General features: G+C 39.8%; 1 protein-coding gene across 9 annotated transcripts in view; it reads left to right on the forward strand.

The window, feature by feature from the left end:
- The window catches only part of LOC123794250 (cytidine monophosphate-N-acetylneuraminic acid hydroxylase), a 119,352-nt gene that overhangs the window by 19,438 nt on the left and 77,797 nt on the right, over positions 1–22,117 (forward strand). For 5 of the 9 annotated variants that reach the window (XR_006780158.2, XM_045800492.2, XM_045800484.2 and 2 more), the window contains 2 exons: positions 17,793–17,999; positions 21,119–21,210. Coding sequence is in view for 8 of the 9 variants with exons in the window: in XM_045800492.2 (XP_045656448.2) it covers positions 17,793–17,999; positions 21,119–21,210 (299 nt within the window). In the remaining variant the exon portion in view is untranslated. Of the gene's footprint in view, positions 1–17,303; positions 17,568–17,792; positions 18,000–21,118; positions 21,211–22,117 lie in introns of those variants that run through there. The other 4 variants (XM_045800487.2, XM_045800486.2, XM_087858116.1 and 1 more) reach the window with 2 other exon arrangements.

Below are 22,117 nucleotides of genomic sequence, written 5' to 3' on the forward strand. Positions count from 1 at the left end.
TGTCCAGGTCTATGTTATTTTTATTTCAAACTTTATTTCAAAATAAAAAGTTGGAGGGAATCAATGATAGTTGGAGAAAGATATGACATTTACAGTGGAAAGATGTCCTGGAAGAATGTCTATTTCTCTTTTTCTTTAGTAGTTTGCCCCTTAGGTGCAGCCTAATTATTATTCTCATCGTCATTACTTATGCATAAGACATGGGAAGCACTTATCATTAAAATATAACTCAAACCCCCCTCCAGTTCTGGCCACTAGAAGACAATTCAGAGGCAATTTGGGGAACTTAAAGAGTCAAATGCATTGGTGGTCCACCTTATGTGTTGATTATAGCTGGTGGCGGGGGTGGGCTGCTTCCCCCCCCCCCGAAAGGGCAATCTTTATTTACAGTTATATATCAGAATAAGTGAGGAGTACAGATGCTTTGAAAAGCCATATTTAAAATACTAGTTTTTGGGGTGCCTGGGTGGCTCCATCGGTTAAGTGGGTTAAGTATCTGACTCGTGGTTTCCACTCTGATCATAATCTCAGGGTCCTGAGATCGAGCCCCTTGTGTCCTGGGCTCCATGCTCAGCGGGAAGTCTGCCTCCCTCTCTCCCTCTCTTTCTGCCTCTCTCCCCGAGCGTGCCCATGCTGGCTCTCTCTCTCTCAAATTAAATAAATAAAATCTTCTAAAAATATAACATAAAATAAGATACTAGTTTCCTTACTATTTTTGTTGTACAATATAATGTATATACAGAGAAGTTCATAAAACATAAAGCTTAACACTTATAAATACCAGTTTAATGCAAGTCAATAACCATAACATCACCCACGAGCACCCCAGAACTCTCTTACGTGCCCCTTTCTTTTTTTGAAAATAACTTTATTGATACATGATTTAAATACCATAAAACTGATCTGATTTAAGTGTGCCAGTCAACGGTCATTGGTATATTCACAGAGGTATGCAGCTACCATCACAGTTTTAGATTCTTTCCATCACCCCAAAAAGAAACCTCCTACCCATAACCAGTCACTCCCCCTTCTCCATCCACACCTCCACTCGCACCCCTGACAACCACTAATCTACTTTCTATTACTATAGATCTGCCAGTTCTGGACATTTCGTATAAATGGGATTATACGATATGTGGCCCTTTGTGGCTTGTTTCAGTTAACACGATTTTTTGAGGTGCATCTGTGTTGTAGCATGCATTGGTTCATCATTCCTGTTTATTGCCAAGTAGTATTCCATTGTGTAGACATGCCTGTTTTGTTTATCCACGAATCAGTCAGTGAACATTCAGCTTATTTCCATCATGACCAAATGAACACTCATGTACAAGTTTTTGTGTGGATGTAGGTTTCCAGTTCTTTTGGGTTAGAGACCTGGGAGTAGAATTGCCGAGTCACACAGACATGCGGTGTTTAACACGTTGAGAATCTGCCGAATTGTCTTCAGCAGTCCCACCAGCAATGCGTGTTGGTTCCTATTTCTCGACATCCTCACAATGCCTGTTATTATTCCTGTTTTTATAATTGCCATCCTAATGAATGTGAAGTGGTATCTCACTGTAGTTTTGACTTGAGTTTCCCTCTTGACTAATGATGTTGAGCTTCTATTCATGTGTGTTACTGACCTTTCGTACATCTTTATTTGGAGAAATGTCTGTTCAAACCCTTTATTTTGGGGGGTGTCTCAGTGGCTCAGTCAGTTAAGCATCTGCCTTCAGCTCAGATCGTGATATCAGGGTCCTAGGATTGAACCCCACATTGGGCTCCCTGCTCAGCAGGGACTCTGCTTCTCCCCCTTGCTGCTCCCCCTGCTTGTGCTCTCTCTCTCTCTCTGACAAATAACTAAGTAAAATCTTGGGGAAAAAAAAAAAGATCCCAAGCTCCACAGACTCTCTTCTGTGCTGCTGAGCTGATATCACCTAGATGCATAACCCTCTCTTCAATTCCTCTTTCCCTTGGAGGTTCCCTTGCTCTTCTCCCTGGTGGTTGGTGGTGCCACTGAGCCTTTGGAGAGTCACAGGGTCTGAAAAGCCTCCCCCTCATGCCTACCCTCTGTGTCTCTCAAATAAGCGTGTGCATATTACTGCCATCTTGTGGTCATATCTTTTTTTTTCTTTGATCAGCCCGGAAATCCTCCCAATTCACTCCTACAGTTTTCTTCTAGAAGTTGTATAGTTTTAACTACTATATTTAGGTCTGTGATTCATTTGGAGTTAAATTTTTTATGTGGTGTGAGGCAAGGGTACAATTTCATCCTTTTGCATGTGGCTATTCAGTTGTCCCACCACTGTTTGTTAAAAAAAAAACAAAATAAAACTATTCTTTCAACTATTATGGTCTTGGTACCTTTGTTGAAAATCAACTGACCATGCACACACATGGATTTATTTCTGGACTCCATTGATATCTGTGTCTATCCTTACGCTAGTACCACACTGTCTTGATTGCTGTCGATTTGCAGTAAGTTTGAAATTGGGAAGTAAGAGTCCTCTAACTTGGTTGCTTTTAAAATTGCTTTGACTATTCTTTGCATTTCCATGAAAATCTTAGGATCACCTTGTCAGTTTCTGATTTTTGGATAGGGGTTGCATTACACCTGTAGATCAATTTAGAGAGAATTTCCATCTTAACAATTTGAAGTCTTCTGATCCATGAACATGGGATGTCTTTCTCTTTAGTTAGAGCTTTAATTTCCTTCAATGTTTTGTAGTTTCCAGTGTACAAGTCGTGCATTTCTTTTGAATTTATTCCTAATTGTTTTATTCTTTTTGATGGTATTCTGAGTGGAATTATTTTCGTAATTTCTTTTTTGAATGGTATATTGCTAGCATGTAGAAACACAATTGATTTTTATTCATCTTACTTCTGTACCTTTGCTGAACTTGTCCATTAACTCTAGAAAATTTTTAGTAAATCTCTTAGTATTTTCTATATATCAGATCATGTTGTCTGCACATAGTTTTACTTTTCTTTTCCAGTCTTGATGGCTTGTATTTATTTATGTTTCTCACTTAATTTACCTGAGTAGAACCTCCAGTATAATGTTGAATAGAAATGGCAAGAGAAGACACGCTTGTCTTGTCCCTGATCTTAAGGGAAAGCCTGTAGTCTTTCATCATTAAGTATAATGTTAGCTGTGGGATTTTTGTAGATCAGACTGAAGAAATTCCCCTCTGTTCTTAGTTGTTGTTGTTGTTTTTAATTACCAAGAGATGTTGGATTTTTGTCAAATGCTCTTTCTGTATCTTTTTAGATGATCATGTAGTTTTTATCTCTTACTTTATCAATATGATATATTAATTGATTTTTAGATGTTAAGTCATTCTCGTATTTGTATGATAAATCCCACTTGGTCTGGAAGAACTTACGAAGGATTGATACTCATTTTTCTCTGAATGTATAGTAGAACTCATCAGTGAAGCCATCTGGGTCTGAGCTTTCTTGTGGAAATATTAATTTTAATTACTAATTCAATCTCTTTGCCTGTCATAACCTTATTCACGTTTTCTATTTCTTCATGAAACGATGCTGGCAATTCATGTTCATCCAGGAATTTGTCCACTTCCTTCTGTTATCTTATTTGTTGGCATATAGTTGTTTAAAGTATTATCTTACAGTCCTTTTATTTTTTTAAAGATTTATTTATTTATTTTTAGAGAAGGTGGGAGGGAGGGGCAGAAGGAGATGGAGAGAGAGAAACTCAAGCAGACTCCCCGCTGAGCAGGGAGCCTGACAGGGGGCTCAGTCTCATGACCCTGAGATCATGACCTGAGCTGAAACCAAGAGTCAGATGCTTAACTGACTGGGCCACCCAGTTACCCCCACCTTACTGTCCTTTTAATATTTGTAGGATTGATGATAGTGTCTCCTTTTTCATTCCTGATTTTTGTGATATATGTTTTCTCTTTTTCTCTTGGTCAGTCTACCTAAAGTTTTGTCAATTTGCCAGTCTCAAAGAACCATCTTTTGGTTTCATTGATTTCTCTAGTGTTTTTGTGTTCTGCTTCACTGATTTCTACTGTAATTGTTATTATTTTTCTCTCTTCTCCGTGCTTGGGTTTCACTTGTTTTCCTTTTCCTAGAATAAAAGTTGAAGGTTTTGATTATTGATTTATGATTTCCTCTTTTCTAGGATAGCCATTTAAAGCAATAAATTTCCCTTTATGTCCGGCTTTGGCTATCATGTGCTTCTTTCTGATTATAATTCTCTCTCCACCAAAGATATATGCTACTTTTACTTCAGTAATATTTTTCTCACTTTCCTAAACAATATATTTTAGCTGCCTGTTTGGGAACGTTATTTGAGTGAGATCCCATTGAATATATTTGCATACGTGTGTGTGTCTGTGTGTGTATAGCTTGTCCCTTAACACACTGGTGTATGATTTTACAAGTAGTCTAATTGGTTCGTTTATATTTTGTCTTATATTCCATGGCATGATGTTTCACCATTATAATTTATTTACATAATATATAAATGTATAATTTGTCATTTTATTATTGATGTACATTTGGCTTGTTTCCAGTTTGAAGCTAAGATGAATAATGGTGTGATGTACATCCTCGTACATGTAATTTGGAGAACATATGCACACATTTCTCTAGTGCTGAGACTTAGCTAAAAGGATTGCTAAGTTACGATGTATGTGTATTTTCTATTTTATTAGAGAATGTCACATTGTTTTCCATGTGACTGAACCATTAGTGTTATATGAGAGTTTCCATTACTCCCCATAAACACTTGGTATTTTCAGTTGTTTTAATTTTAGTCATTCTGGTAAGTGTAGTGGTATGTTAGTGTGGTTTTAATTTTCATTTCCCCAATTACTAGGTTGAGCCCTCTTTTTATGCTTATTAACCATTTGAATATTCTCCTTTGTGAAGTGCTTGTCCATTTATCTTGTATATTGTGGAGTCTTTTTATTACTGATTTGTAGAAGTTCTTCTGTTTCTGCATTGAAGGCTTTCGTTATATGTGTATTGTAAGTGCCCCATGTGGGGGTTTGTCTTGTCGTTCTCTTATAATGCCTTTGATGAGCATGTTATTCTTTTTATATAGTCTGAAATGCCAATAATTTTCTTTTTGGGTGGTGCTTTTTTTGTGTTTTGTTGAAAAAAATCCACCCTTCCCCAAGATCACGAAGACATTTTCCTATATTATCTTTCAAAAACTTTACTGTTAGCCTTTTTTCCCAAGAGTTTATTTTGAAGTAATCTCCATGTCCAACATGGGGGGGTCGAACTCATGACCCTGAGATCAAGAGTCCCATGCTCTACTGACTGAGCCAGCCGGGGGCCCTTGCCTTTTTTTGTTTTTTTTAAGACACGTTTATTCAGTGTTGTGATCAGACTATTACACTTAGTAATCAACAGCATGTGTGTAAAAGAAAAAAATCCACATTAAAACCCTTTGTTGGAATATTTTACAGTTTCCACAGAACAGAAACTAAACCTGTTATACAGTTAGTCATGAATATAGTTCTTGAGGTTTTTGCCCTTACACATGAATATTGTCTGAAACACCTCTTTTTTTTTTAAGTTTTTAATGTAAATTCCAGTTACCATACAGAGTATATTAGTTTCAGGTGTACAAGTTAGTGATTCAGCACTTCCATACAACACTCAGTGCTCATCACAACAAGTACTCTCCTTCATCCCCATCACCCATTTAATCACCCCATCCCAACTCCTCTTTGATAACCATTAGTTTGTTCTTTGTAGTTTGGAGTCTGTTTCTTGGTTTGTCTCTTGCTCTCTTTTTCCCTATACCTGTTTGTTTTGTTTCTTAAATTCCACACGAGTGAAATCATATAGTATTCATCTTTCTCTGACTGACTTATTTCGCTTAGCTTAACAACATGGATGGAGCTAGAACAGGTCCCTGTAGCAATGAGGCCCGGCCACCACTGTGCTTGGCTGAGTTCACAATCTGTTGTGATCTGTAGCTTCCCTGTCACTTCTCTGGCTCTCCTTTCCTGCTGAGCTTTGTATCCTGTTGAACAATATGGAATAAAGGTGTTAATCTAAACAAAACATAGTAAGACTCAAGGCTACAATCCGATAGCAAGTTTTGTTTCGCACAAATTTTACTGACCTGAATACTACTATCCACAATTTTACTACCATTATAATGTTAATGATTTTGCACTGCCCAGCTACACTAGGGTTCCTGGGTTCATTATCAGTTACAAAAATGAACTCAAAACATAAAAAGGTGTATACGTATATTGTTAGCCTTTTAAATGTAGATCTTTAATATGCCTGGAATTGATTTTTGTCTATACTATAGGCAGGAGGCCAATTTATTTCTTCAATATGAACTCCAAATTATCCCAGCAACACATATGGAAAAGTTTGTCCTTCCCCTATGGTTTTACAATGTCACTTTTCTTTTTCTTTTTCTTTTTCTCTTTCTTTCTTTTCTTTCTTTCTCTTTCTTTCTTTCTTTCTTTCTTTCTTTCTTTCTTTCTTTCTTTCAAGATTTTGTTTATTTGAGAGAGAGAGAGCGCAAGTGGGGGTCAGGGGGAGAGGCAAAGGGAGAGGGAGAGGCAGACTTCCCACTGAGCAGGGACCCTAATGCAGAACTCGATCCCAGGACCCTGAGATTATGACCTGAGCCGAAGGCAGACGCTTAACAAACTGAGCCCCCCCAGGCGCCCCTACAATGTCCCTTTTCAAGTGTTACTGTAGATATGTGTTTGTTTCCAGCCCTCTGTTCTTTCGTTGGTATATTTTATCTATCATTGCGTCAATATCATGCTATCTTAATAATTATAACTTTGAAATAAGTCGAGATATTTGTTGGGACAAATCTTCCCTTATTCTTCTTCAAGAATGTTTTAGAATAAGTTTTTATGATGTAAACAAAACGAACTCCCTCCAAAGAAGCTTCCTGGGAATTTGATTTGGATTATATTATGTCTATGAATTAATTTGGAGTGGATTGACATCTTTATAATATTGAGTTTCCAATCAGTGAACAAAGTAAAACTCTCCACTTACAGATCTACTTACTGTCTCTCTTAATGTCTCTCAATAGAGTTTTTATCATTTCCTCCATAGACATCATCACATCTTTTGCTAGATTTATTCCTAGATATTTCATATTTTATGCAATTGTAAGTTTTATCTTTTAAATTTTTGAATATTCTTTTTTTTTTTCCCTACTGGTCTGAGAATAGATTGGCTTTTAAACTGCTTGATTGTATACTCAGCAACTCTGCTTAACTTCATACATTCTTATAATTTATTTGTGTATTCCTATGGATGCTTTACATATACGGTCTGCCTTCAAATCCTGAAAGCTTTTTCTTCTTTTTTCCCAACTCTTATATTTTTAAATTTCTTTTTCTTGCCTTAATGTCCTGGGTCGGTCTTCCAGTACAATGTTGAATAAAAGCGGTAATTGGAAGCATCCATATCTCATTACTAGGTTCCAAGGAAAGTGTTCAGTGCTTCACCATTATGGATATTTGCTGTAGGTTTTGGCTTGGTTTGGTTGGTTTGGTTTACATATTTTCTCTCAGATAAGGATTTTTCCTATTTTGCTATGAATTTTTGGCATGAATAGATGTAATTTTCTTTAACCATTGTGTCTACTGAGATGATTTTATGACTTTTCTCATTGAATCTGTTTTTGTGGAGAGTTCTCTTAATTTTTTTAATGTTAAATTCACCTTGCATTTCTGGAATGAAGTCTAGTTGGTTATGATATTTTATCTTTTTCATATATTTCTGGTCTGGGTTTGTGAATATTTTAGAATTTTTGCATCCATGTTCATGAGTAAAATTGGCCTCTAAATGATTTTTCTCATATTGTCCTAAAGATTAAGGTAACCTTGGGGTGCCTGACTGGCTCAGTCAGTAGAGCATGCAATTCTTGGTCTTGGGGTTGTGAGTTCAAGCCCCATGTTGGGTGTAGAGATTACCTTAAAAAAAGATTAAAGTAGCCTTATACAATGAGTTGGGGGAATTGTTTATTCCACTTCAATTATCTGAAAATTTTTTGTAAGTTTGAAATGATTCCTACGTTGAATTTAATAGAACTTGTGTGAAGCCACTGAATGCACAACGTGCATTCTGTGGTTGTTGGGCAGATGGTTTTATATATATGGTTATACATGCATGGTGCAGTTCAATATTTGTGTGGTTTAGATCTTTGATGTTATTACTATTTTGTCTGTTATTGTCATTTATTATTTTATCTTTACTTTCTTGTAAAAAGGCCATTTATTTTTGTAAAAATACTCTCCTCAAGGGTTTATGTTGATGACTGGTGAGATTCTGATTAAATAAGACTTGGAAAACCACAAAGTTCTGTGTGAATGTAGAGTATGCCCTAATAGACAAATGAAGGAGCTCGGTTTTTTTTAAGTTTTTAAAATGGTAAGAATAGGAACACTGGCTCTGTATAATAGATTAAACTGTCGGAAACTTTTTGCAAAAACTGTCAACTCTTGGCAATCTCATATCATTCAGCACAACTGTGAAGACAGAAAATGTCTTATACAATTGTCATAATAAAAACAATACATTTTATATGTTTAGCTGATTAAATGAGTATTTTATTCTGCTCCCAAAGCATTAGGCTTTTACACCAGGAAGGGAGAAAAATATGGCTCATTGTGGTCAGAGAGTGCAGTTTGCTTCCTGACAACATTCTTCTCAACTCTCCCTCACAATTACCACCTTCCCTCCCCACCCACTTTCTTTGTATCTCCTGTTTCTGTTTTCCTATCATTCCTGTAAGTAGCTCACTCTTCTATTTTTGTTTTTTAGATTAACAAAAGTTGCCTGGCAATGCTCTAAGTGCTTCTTTTAAAAACTGTGGCGAAATATGTATAACATGAAATATATCATCTTAACTATTTTTAAGCATACAGTTCAGTGGCATTAATTAACATTCACAAGTTGTGTGCCCATCACTACCATCCATCTCCAAAACTCTCTTCATCTTGCAAAACTGAAACTATATGACTATCAGTAACTCCCCATTCTATCTCCCCTCAGCCCTGGCAGCCACCATTCCTCTTTCTGTCTCTGTGAATTTGACTACTCCTGGTGCTTCAGATAAACGACATCCTGCAGCACTAAGTGTTCTTCTGCTATTTCATTTAATCCTCCCAATAAGTCAGGGGAGGAGGATTATCCTTTAAAAAATTGTTTGAATTGAAGTATAGTTGACACACAATGTTAACATTAGTTTCAGGCGTACAACATGGTGATTCAACATCATTCTTTTTTTTTTTTTTTTAAAGATTTTATTTATTTGACAGAGATAGAGACAGCCAGTGAGAAAGGGAACACAAGCAGGGGGAGTGGGAGAGGAAGAAGCAGGCTCATAGCAGAGGAGCCCGATGTGGGGCTCGATCCCATAACGCCAAGATCATGCCCTGAGCTGAAGGCAGACGCTCAACCGCTGTGCCACCCAGGCGCCCCTCAACATCATTCTTTATGCTGTGCTCATGAGTGTAGCTCCTATCTGTCACCATATAGCACCATTACAGTACCATTGCCTATATTCCCGATGCTGTAGCTTTTATTCCTGTGGCTTATTCATTCCATACCTGGAAACCTGTATCTCCCCTTCCCTCTCACCATTTGCCCATCGCCTTCCCAACCTCTTTCCTCTGGCAACCATCAGTTTGTTCTCCCTATTTATGGGTCCGTTTTTGCTTTGGTTTGTTTGTTTTGTTCTGTGTTTTAGGTTCCAAGTGAAATCATATGGTATTTGTCTGTCTTTGACTTCTTTTACTTAGCATAACTCCCTCTAGGTCCACCATGTTTTCACAAATGGCAAGATCTTATTCTTTTTTATGACTAAGTAATATTCCACTATTTATACTCCGTGTGTGTGTGTGTATACACCACATCTTCTTTATCCATTCATTTATCAGTGGACACTTTGGTTGCTTCCATATCTTGGCTATTGTGAATAATGCTATAATAAACATAGGGGTGCCTATATCTTGAAAAGTAGTGTTTTCATTTTCTTTGGGTAAATGCCCATTACTAGAGTTCCTGGATTGTACGGTGTTGCTATTTTTAATTTACTGTTTTCCATAGTGGCTGCACCAATTTACATTTCCACCAACAGTGCACGAGGGTTCCTTTTTTTGTCCATATTCTCCCTAATACTGTTATTTCTTGTCTTTTTGATATTAACCATTCTGACAGGTGTAAGGGGGTAGCTCACTGTGGTTTTGATTTGCATTTCCCTGCTGATGTGTGATGTTGAGCATCTTTTCATGTGTCTGGTGGCCATCTGGATGTCTTTGAAAAAATGTCTTTTCAGGTTCTCTGCCCATTTTCAAATTAGGTTGGGGTTTCTTTGGGTGTTAAGTTGTGTAAGTTCTTTACATATTTTGGACACTAACCCCTTATTGGATTTATCATTTACAAATATCTTCCCCTATTCCATAGGTTGCCTTTTCATTTTGTTGATGGTTTCCTTTGCTGTGCAAAAGCTTAATTTGGTGTAGTCCCAATAGCTTATTTTTGCTTTTGTTTCTCTTGCCTGAGGAGACATATCTAGAAAAATGTTGCTAAGGCCAATATCAACGAGATTACTGCCTATATTTTCTTCTAGGTCACTCTTTTATTTTGAATGCACTTTATTCTTTGCCTTATTTATCAGGCTGTATTTTAAACCATTAAATTTTATGTTTTTTGGTTTTATTAAATAAATTAACTATTACAAATTTTGAAACAAGATAATATTTATTTATTTATTTATTTATTAAAAGATTTTATTTATTTATTCGACAGAGATAGAGACAGCCAGCGAGAGAGGGAACACAAGCAGGGGGAGTGGGAGAGGAAGAAGCAGGCTCATAGCAGAGGAGCCTGATGTGGGGCTCGATCCCATAACGCCGGGATCACGCCCTGAGCCGAAGGCAGACGCTTAACCGCTGTGCCACCCAGGCGCCCCTATTTTTTAAATACACTTTATTGTTTGTATTTATTGTTAATATTTACAGAAAAATTGAGAGGCTATTAAATAGTTTTCATATATACCACACCCAATTTCTTCTATTACTAATATTTGCACCAGCATGACAAGTTTGTTACAATTAATGAACCAGTGTTGGATATATTATTCTTAACTAGTTTATTTACATCTTAGTTTTACCTAATGTCATTTTCTGTCCCAGGATCACATCTAAGATACCACATTACATTTAATCATCATGTCTTCTTGGGCATCTCTTGGCTGGGACAGTTTCTCAAGCTTTCCTTGTTTTTTATGATCTTGATAATTTCAAGGAGTACTGATCAAATATTTTGTAGGACATCTCTTTATTGGAATTTGTCTGCTGTTTTTCTCAAGATTAGACTAAGGTTATGGGTTTTGGGGAGGAAGATCACGGAGGTAAAGTGCCATTTCATTACATCACATCACATCAAGGTTACATAGTAACATAATTTATCACTGTTGATACTGACCTCGAGCACCCGAATGAGGTAGTGTTTGTCACATTTCTCCCCTGTGAAGTTGTTTTCTCTTTCTCCCTCCTTCCCAAGAGGTGTTCTTTGAAAGGAAATCACTATACCTAGCCCACATTTAAGGGGTAAGAATTTATGTCCCCCCTCCTTGAGTCAGGCTAAGTATACACATAAATTATTTTAAATTATTCTGTAAGATTTATCTCTCCCCCCCATTTATTTATTCAGTAATTTATTTATACCAGATGGCCTCATGGAATTTATTTTATACCTTGGGTTATAATTCAGTACTATTTTTTTCCCCAAAATGTTCTGGCTTTAACCACTGGGTGCTCTTTTAGGTAACCCTTTGTTTCTTTGTCGTAACCCCATCCATATAGCTGTTTGGGGGTTTTGGTTTTGGTTTTTGGTTTTGAGTGTGTGTGTTTGCACTTTCTTACTCTCTGGCCCGACAAGATGGTCTAGGCTCACCTTGTGTATTTCCTTTCCTTGTCCTAGAATCAGCCATTTCTCTCTAAGGAGCCCTGGTTTCTTTTATTGGAGAGTGATATTAGACGCCAAGATCTGGCTGCCAGGTGTCCTTGTTGCCCTGGGATATTGTTGCTTCTTGGCCCTCTCAGCTACTGAGCCAGTAGATTTGCGTATACTAACTAGTATATACACACATATCCACAGATTTTTCTATGTGTATCCATTAGTATCCCCATTAAGCTAAACATGAGTTCATACTGACGTGTCTGATTCTGATCCATTACCACCCCAGTCCTTCTAGCTTTCTCCCCTTGCTTCTCTGTAGATTCCCACTCCAACTGAGATAAACGCAGCTCTCTCCCTTGCCGCTCATTTATTTAATTGTGCAGTTGCACTATATATGTACAGAAGGATCATTATTGTTAATCCAGTCCCCTATGCAAAACAGCATTGTCAACTAGAGTATAACAGTGATGCGCTATTCCTTTTGTCTTTTAGTCTTACAGACTCCATTCATTTCCAAAGGTACTTGGCCCCACCTTTTCTCCTCACCCATTTCAGTTAGGTTGTTTCATGCATTTGTAACAAATTCTCCTGTTAGTCTATATTCTTTCCTAGGATCCCGCCACCTTCTAAATGATTTTTTTTTTTTAATTTGCCTACATTGAGGTTCACCCTGTTCTATAGAGCTGTGTGGCTTTTCACAAATGTGTAATGTCATTCCCACTGTTACAGTATCATACAAAATAGTTTCACCAATCTCCTGTGCTTCACCTGTTTGACCTCACCCCCCCCAACGAACACCTGGTAACCATTGATCTTTTTCCTGTCTCCATAGTTTTGCCGTTCCCAGAATGCCATGTAAATAGAATTACATAGTATGTAGCCTAATCAGACTGGATTATTCACTTAATAATATGCATTTAAGGTTCAACCCTGTGTACTTTTGGGTTTATAGTTCATTTCTTTTTTTCTTTTTTCTTTTTTTTTAACATAGACTTTATATTTTAGAGAAATTTTAGGTTCATGGCAAAGTTGTGCAGAAAGTACACAGTTTCCATATATATCATTGCCCCACACATACGGAGCCTCCCCCATTGTGAACGTACCACACCAGAGTGGTACATTTGTTAAACAGTTGATGAACCTACATTGACACATCATTATCACCCCAAATCTGTAGTTTACATTAGTGTCCGTTCTTGGTGGCGGTGTGTCAGTTTGTATAAATTCTATGGGTTTGGATAAATATATAATGACATGTGTCTACCACGATATCATGCAGAATAGTTTCATTCACTTCTGTGTTCTGCCTGTTCCTTTGCCCCTCACCCCTAATCCCTGGGAACCACTGTCTCTAAGTTTTGCCTTTTTCTAGAATGTCATATAGTTGGAATTATACCATATATAGGCATTTCATATTGTCTTCTTTCATTTAGTAATATGCATTTAAGTTTTCCCTATGTTTGTCTGGGTCTTGATAGCACATTTATTTTTAACACTGAGTAATAGTCCACTGTCTGGATGGACCATAGTTTGTTTGTCCATCACCTACTGAAGCACATCTTGGCTGCTTCCAGATTTTGACAATAAAGCTGCTATAAACATCCATGTGCAGGATTTTGTGTGGATATGTTTTCAACTCATTTGGGTAAATACCCAGGAGCATGATTATTGGATCGTTTTAGTAAGAGTATGTTTAGTTGTTTTTTTTTTTTTATTTTATTTATTTACTGTAGAGAGAGAAAGTGAGAATGAGCAATGAGGGAGAGCAGAGGAAGAGGGAGAGAGAGACTCTCAAGCAGACTCCATGCTGAGTGTGAAGCCTGAAGTGGGGCCCAATCTCACAACCCTGACTGAGATCATGACCTGAGCTAAAACCAAGAGTCTGACACTTAACCTACTGAGCCACCCAGGCATCCCCAGTGTGTTTAGTTTTATAAGAAACCACCAAATTCTCTTCCAAAGTGGCTGTACCATTTTGCATTCCCACCAGAAGTAAATGAATGTTCCTGTTCCTCACATCCTCACCAGCATTTGATATTTTCAGTGTTCTGGATTTGGGCCATTTTAATAGGTGTGTAATGGTATCCCATTGTTATTTTAATTTGCAATTCCCTAATGACATTTGATGTTGAGTGGCTTTTCATACATTATTTGCTACCAGTATGTTTTTTGTGAGGGGTCTCTTCAGATCTTTGTCCCATTGTTTGATCGAATTGTGTTTTCTTATTGTTGAGTTTTAAGAGTTCTTTGTTTAATTAGATGACGGTCTTTTATTGGATATTTTTTTTTGCAAATATTTTCTCCTAGCCTGTGGTTTGTGTTCTCATTCTCTTGACAATGTCTTTCACAGAACAGAAGTTTTTGATTTTAATGACACCCAGCTTATCGGTAATTCTTTCATGGATGAAATCTTACGCACTGTATCTAAAAAGTCATAACCCAAGGTCATCTAGATTTTCTATGTAATTTTCTAGGAGTTTTATTGTTTTGCATTTTGCATTTAGGTATCTGAGCCATTTTGAATGGATTTTTGTAAAAAGTGTACGGTGTAGGTTTATTCATTCGGATGTGGATATCCAGTTGTTTCAGCACCAGACTCTTTTCTTCATTGCAAGGCCTTTGCTCCTCTGTCAAAGATCAGTTGACTGTATTTGTGTATATCTATTTTTAGGCTCTCTACTCTGTTCCATTGACCTATTTGTGTTTTCTTTTGCAACTCTGTCTTGATTTGTAGATTTTTAGCTTTATACTAAGTGTTGAAGTCTGGTAGTTTTAATCTTCTGACTTCGTTTTTCTCCTTCAATATTGTATTGGTTATTCTGCGTCTTTTTCCTCTTCATATAAATTTTAGAATCAGTTTGTTGATATCCACAAAATAACATGAGAGGATTCTGACTGAAATTGTGTTGATTCTGTGGATCAATCTGGGAAGAATTGACATCGTGACAATATTGTCTTCCCATCCGTGAACATAGAATCTTTCATTGCTCTGGATGTGCCTGTGGCTGGCCGTAAGCCTGGTCAGGACTGCTGCAGGTGTGCTGGTGGGCTGGACTGTTTTCCAGCCCAGCTGGATGCTAGGTCCAGGGAGGATTGCTGTGAGCACGCTGATGTGTGGGGTTAATGTCCTGTTGGCATGAGGTCTGCCAAGGTGCAGGGTTGTATGGCGCTCTCAGCATGGTGCACCTTCTGGTGTTAACAGTCTAGAGGGAAGATTCTAAAATGGCACCCGCATGGCAGAATGAGAGCAAAAACTGTTGCTGCCAGTGTGTCTCAGTCCCCAGGGAGAGGCCCAGCTACTGCCTGCCTCTCTGGCGAGTGCTCCAAGTTTACTAAGTGGGTCTCCTTCACCTGTGGTCTATGCACTCTTTTAAAAAAAGATTTTATTTATTTATTTGAAAGAGAGAGACAGAGAAGGAGCAGGGGAAGTGGCAGGCAGAGGGAGAGGAAGAAGCAGACTCCCCTGGGACTTGATCCCAGGACCCCAGGATCATGACCCGAGCTGAAGGCAGACACTTAATCAACTGAGCCACCCAGGCATCCCTATGCACTTTTAAATCTGGTGTTTTTCTGCTGGTTTCTGGACCAAGTGAGTCTGCACATGAGCCCTTTAAGAGTGAGTGCTCGTTTCCCTACAGTATTGTAGTTGTCCTAGACGTATCACCTATTGATTTTTAAAGACAGGTGTTTTGGGGACTCATCTTTCCTGTGCAGGATCTATGGGGTGCCTAATGTGGAGCTTGAATCTCTCACTCCTCGGGGAAAATTCCGTACCTTTGAGCTCTCTTGCCCTCATGGAATACGACACCTGGAGTGTGGCTTTTTTCCTTAGCAAAGCTGTATCTCTGCCTCTTCTACCCATCTCGGTGCTGGTGGAGACTCTGTCGCTCCAGTTTTTAGGTCTCCTTCCCAGGGTATTATTCCATATGTAGTTGTAGATTTGTTGTATCCAAGGGCGGAGGTGAGCTCAGGATGCTTCTGTGCCACCATCTCAAACCCTCAACTGTCACATTTTTTTCGTTTACCTTAGGTTCCAGTGTGATTTCTCACAGAACTGGTAAACAAAGATGTAGTTAGTTCAGCCTGCTTTGCATGGTGCATGCAAGGCCTTAGGGTCTAGCATAGAACTTTGGCTAAGTGGTTCACTCAATCAAGTAAAACACTATTTAGGGAGGTTTTCCTTTTACACTTTTATTTTATTCTTTTTCTAAGATTTTATTTATTTATTTGTCAGAGAGAGAGCACAGCAGGGGGAGCAGCAGGCAGAGGGAGGAGCAGACTCCCGCTGAGCAGGGAGCCTGATGCGGGACCTGATCCCAGGACCCTGAGTTCATGACCTGAGCCGAAGGCAGACGCATAACTGACTGAGCCACCCAAGCGTCCCCTTATACACTTTTAGACAAATTATTCTAGGAAATTGTGTCAGTGTTTGCTGTGGCTCGATGTCAGATATTTGTACTCATAAGAACAAAGTTAAAAAAAATTTATGAGGCATGAATGGATTCTTTCCTATCAAATATATTAGAAAACATTTTTGGAAATATTGAGATCTGTTGTGAGCAGAATTACCAAGAATTTGGGACAGAAGTGATGAAGACAATCTTCTTTGAAGAAGTAGATCATATTCTATTAGAGGGCTGTGCCTTATCAGTTTAAACGTGGAAGAAGCTTCCCTGTTATTCTCTATCTTGGTGTGTTTTTAAAAATTACTTTTATTTCCCATTTAAGAAATTTGCAGGACTTCTAAAAATGAAAGTGAAAATGCCACAAACGTACTTGAGCTAAATCAGTTTTAAGTTAACATGTGAGGAAAATTTTGGCCACTTTTGGTTTGGAATGGAATGTAAAATTAAGCAACATGCACCCAGATTTCATGCCACACAAATATATGCAGCATATGCAAAAAAGATATTTTGAAACTTCTCTTGGCAAAAATTATATTATGTTTCAGACTAGCATCATAGAGTCTGTTTAGAAATTGGGGTCTGAAAAGTACAACCTCTGTAGTTTCCCTGAACAAACAGGAAAGATCCAAATGCTTCATTTACTGTGGACGTAGGTTTTAGATATAAAGTATTCAGATGAGTGCAGTGGGAGAGTTAGTTCATTAAATAGCTAGCTAGTAAAGACATACCTCTGCTAAGTGATAGGGAGAGAAGCGTGGAGAAGATAGTGTTTTAAAAAGCGTCTGCATGTAAGTAAGGGCACCGTGCTGGGTACAAGGTTATAATGTTCTGCAGAATAGAAATGCACATCGAGGAGTAACAAACTTGTCCTGGGGGGAGCTTTGGAGGCTCGACCGAGGTGGGGGCGGGGGGTGGGTGGTGACGACTGAGTTATATTTGGACCTAAAGGGTGACCGTCAGTGGAGAAAGGAGAGGAACTGTGTTGTTGGCAGAAGCATCAGGTCCAGATGCAAAAGTTCAGAAGTGGGGGAGAGCAGAGTGGGTTCTTAGAGGTGAAGAGGGTTGTACTTCTGAAGGAGGTGTGGCAGAGAGAGGAAGCGGTTCAACGGAATTGATGGTGAACTGGGCTACACACCCTCTCTTGCATACCTTATGGGAGCAAATGAGCAACAGAAGCTGAGAGAGGAACCACCGTTCTTTCCACGTTTCCAGGGAGAGGCAGCAGCAGACTATGGGCAGGCAAGTGAGAGGGGCTTTCGTTCTTGGGGAAGGCAGAGACCAGCACTCAGCAAGTAAAGCGTACATGGCCAGGGGGGCGGAAAGGGCACCGTCGGGGAGCCAGGAGCCTGGGTACTTGGAGGGAGGGGTTTACAAGGTATTATGGTAAAAAAAGGTTTAGAGTTGCCAGTTCCAAGAGATTATGATCTCTTATTGCTCTTTCCTCTCAAAATGTTTGCCTCTTAGTAGCATTGAACAAACAGCGGAGATCCTGTTGTGTCTGTCTCCCGTCGAAGTTGCCAATCTGAAGGAAGGAATCAATTTCTTCCGCAATAAGAGCACTGGCCAAGATTACATCCTCTACAAGAGTAAGACTCGCCTGAAGGCGTGCAAGAATATGTGTAAGCATCAAGGAGGCCTGTTCATAAAAGACATCGAGGATTTGGATGGAAGGTACCGACACTTCTGTTGCTTTCTCCCTGGAGATCACGCTGACAGTTAGATTTGGGCAGGAGATGTGCTCATTAGACATTTTAAATCAATCATTCAACAAACCACTTTCCCTAGGAAATGCATAATTTTTACTTGTGCTCACTGAGGGCATCTCTCTGGTCACAAAATTGTATGATCTTTACTTAATTTTCCTCTCCTTTTTGCCCCTGCCTTGGTCAAGCCTCCAAAGCTACCCGCAGGACAAGCCGAGCACTTCTTAATGTGCATTTCTCTTCTGAGAACTGGAAGATTGACCTCTGGCTTGATGAATGCTGAAGCTTTGGGGCACGTGTATCTGTGTGTGGGCGTGAGTGTCTGGCTGTGCATTTGCCTGCTTTTGCATGCAGCCTCCAGTACGTCTCTTTTTCCACTGCCCCAGAAGTGTGTGTGTTGGGTGGGGGCACTTTTCCAGACCCTCCCGGAGAGCAGGTAGAATTCCCCTGGCCAGCCTAGTTGGGATTAAGAAATAGACATGCCAGCACCCCCACTGTACCCACCCCAGAAGCAGCTCTTCTGATCACTTCTTGGAAGAACTGGCCCCTTGATTAAACCTGTCTGTTAATTTGCACCCCAGCACAGGAGCAGTGACAGAATGGGGAGGTTTTGTTTTGTTTCTAGATGTACAGTGCACTGCCTGGGGGAGCCAGGGAGAGCTCGGGGTGGGGGGAACACGTTGTCCGCCTGTTTCCCAGCACTAGCAGTGCATGCCAAGCCAACCCCATTTTTAAGCTCTGCTTTGGCCGAACTTGACCAGTGTTGTTTCCGTCATTCCCATCTTGGGATTTTATCTTCCGTGTGTTGCGTGTTGTCGGTCTTACTTGTCAGGTCATTTGTGGGCAGTTTAGTGCTTACGCGCTCAGAAGGAGCTGGGCAGCTGTCCGACAGCGCCTGCTATCACTGTACAGAACACCATCACTAGAGGCTGGGATGTTCTCACAGCGGCACACAGATTCACTTCAGTGCGTGTTTGGTCTCAGGGCCCCGCCTACACACGATTAGATTTCTTTTGGAATTAATCACCATTGCACCTGTAGCTTGCTGGCTCAGATTAGGTGGCTAGGCTGGGAAGATTAAAATACAGGGCACCCTGTTAAATTTGCATTTCAGATAAACAATGAGTCTATTTTTAGTATAAATGTGTCCCAAGTATTACATGGAACGTCCTTGTAGCGGACAGCTCTGCCCTGGAAGAACCTCTTGGTAATTTGCTGACAGCCCAATCTTGATTGCCTTCCCTTTTCTCAGTGGATTCAGTTAGGGGGCCCTCAGACTTGGGTGGTTTTGTCACGGGTGAACTTCTGCAGGTGCTTGGGGTCTTCTGACTACTGCAGTTTGGAGACTCCGCTTCTCTTCTCTTCTCTCCGCTGCTTGTCTCCTTTCACACGGTGCCCACTTGGCCAGTCATTTAAGGAAGTGTTACAGCTTAGTGACTGAGATCACAATCTTTCTCACAGCCCTGGTCAGAAGCCCGGCTGCACTGCTTACGAGCTCAGTGACCTGGACAAACATCTTATCCTGTTTGGGCCCCCGCCCTCCCCTCCCAGCTTCACCCTGTCTTGTTGACAGAGAGAGCACTTTCATCTCTCCTGTGCGCGGGGAGCCGGCAGCTCTCCCCTTTATTCCCAGATGCAGCTCCCCAACCATTTACTTGCTGAAACCAAGTCCCCCGAGTAACTTAGACACTGCACTCCCCCAACCACCTCTCCAAATTTGGCGACCCTTCTCACGTCCTCTGTGCAGAATCACCCGCAAAAGCACTCTCTTCTAGGGGATGGTCGAGAACAATGACCTACCTCTTCTCCCCTCTGCACCTCAGGCATTTTTCTTCTTCCCACCCAACCTAGATCAGTAGGTAGCCCTTGTAAGCTGTGGTTCTCATTTCTGAAGTCCAGCAGTTTTTCACAACCTCTCTTGCATTGGAAGCTGTTGCTCTCCTGCCTGCCCACCACCTCTGAGCATTTATGGTCCAGCCAGGTTCCTCCTTGAATGGCCCAGAATGTTCAGGAGCTACATCTGGAATGTTCTCTCTTAATTTTTGGAGGGTTGTCGGCTACTCACTGATGAGAAAGGAGATCTCACAAAATAACCCTCCATAAATCGAAGTGTGACTCATGCTTTTTGCCTTATTCCTACAGAAGAATATTTAAAAATTCCAGATAGAATGAAACTTGAAAAAAAATCAGCATAGTTCACTTACATGTTAAAACAGACATTTTTCGTTTAAAACATCTGATGTCTCTGGTTTGAGACATATTTGGGTTTTTTTTAAATTCTTTACTGTTAAAAAAAAATAAAAAACTTCACTAGAAACACTAGCAAAATAAAGAGGAAAAAAAATAGAACTGTTTCGAACCCATCCCCAACCACCACACCCCCTTCAACGCTCTGGTAAGAAATGGAAAAAAGAAATTACTGTACATCCTGTTTTGTTACAATCTGATTCTCATTCTGGGATAGGTTTACCGAGTTAGCAAATGAAAACTACAGAACGCTCAGTTAAATTTGCATTACAGGTTAACAGCAAATTTGCACACGAGGTACTTATATCTTAAAAATATTTACTCTTTATATGAAATTCATGATTTAGATAAACCATGCCCTAAAATGATAAGGAAATCCTTTCTCTTTGAAAAATGAAAACTTGAGCTGAACTGGGTTCAGTACCCTGTTCCAGAGTCCAGTGTAGACCAGAGACACACGTTGATTACTGCATTCTTCCCTCGTATTGGCTCCGGTTGGATCTTACCTAGCGAACCGTCCCTGAAGACCACTTTGTTCTCTCCGCTCTGTTGATCCCTGTCTGACCCGTGTCACCTGTATGACATGGAATTTAACTTCATTATTTACTTTATTTACTTTTTTTTAAATCTACATTTTTTAAATCACCTCATGATGATTATTCTATATTTCCTTGGCTATGACTATCAATTGAATATCATCTACTAACGGTCTTCCTTTTACATCGTTGGTGTTCAAGCACCTAATTTAATTTCATTGCAAAATAATGCATGTAAGCTTAGTAAGATTAATTTTATTTTCACCATTTCACAAACCTAAGTACAGTTTTTATTTTCATGCAGGTCTGTTAGATGCACAAAGCACAACTGGAAATTAGATGTGAGCACCATGAAGTATACCAACCCCCCAGGCAGCTTCTGTCAAGATGAACTAGGTAAATACCATCAGTATTAATAAATACATTCTGCTGTTATCGTTCCTGGGGTCCTGTTTGTCAGCTTGTTTCTAATTTCACTTGAAGCTTTGGGTACATTCTGATTTTAAACTGTGGATATTTGGTCTTTTTTTTTTTTTTCCAATATAATTAACACTGTAAATTCCGAACACGATTTCTCCAAAAGATCCCTTCATGCGTTCATTTGCTGAGCACATGTTTGTTGGGAACCTAGTGTGTGTGCATGTTGCACTGGCTCTAAAGATGGGTAAGATAGAGCTGGGGTGCCTGAGACGACGTCGTAGGTCGTGGGACCTGGACGAGCCCGTGGCCGACAAGGATCAGGGAGCCTCTGGCCGGTGGCTTGGATACTGGATACGGTAGATTGGTGGCTCTGAATGTTTTGTTTGCGAAGGCACACAACTTAGACGTTCGAGTACCGTTTCAGTAGAGGCTTACAGTTCTAGCTGGGAAATACAGTCTTCAAAGTGCGCTGCTCTTTCTGGCGTCGGTAAGAGGCTGCAGTTGATGTCTGATTTGCACAACGCTGTTTCCACACCTGCTGTCTGCTTCCTCCTACTCCAGAAAGCCTTTCTAACTATGAGCAACAAGGGGGCAGTCATACCAATAAATGTGTCTCTGTTCTTATTAAAATTGTGTTCTGTCAGTAGAAAAAGTCACTTGTGACAATCCTGAAAAGGAAGTGTGTTAGACACACTTTCAGAATGACGGTGGTGGAAGTAACCAACAGATTTCATCAGCCTGGGAGATCCCAGAGGGCTTCGTGCTGGAGATGGCATTGGTGTTGGGGGTCTCAGGGGCTTCACTCCTGCGGGTGTCCCTTGTCCTGAATCACCAGTTCTGTCCTTGGCTGTTAGTCCCTGTGTGTGCATGCTCAGTGTGACGT

Source organism: Ursus americanus, chromosome 32 (genome assembly GCF_024610735.1).
Source record: "Ursus americanus isolate L20-20 chromosome 32, mUrsAme1.1.p, whole genome shotgun sequence".
NCBI lineage: Eukaryota > Metazoa > Chordata > Mammalia > Carnivora > Ursidae > Ursus > Ursus americanus.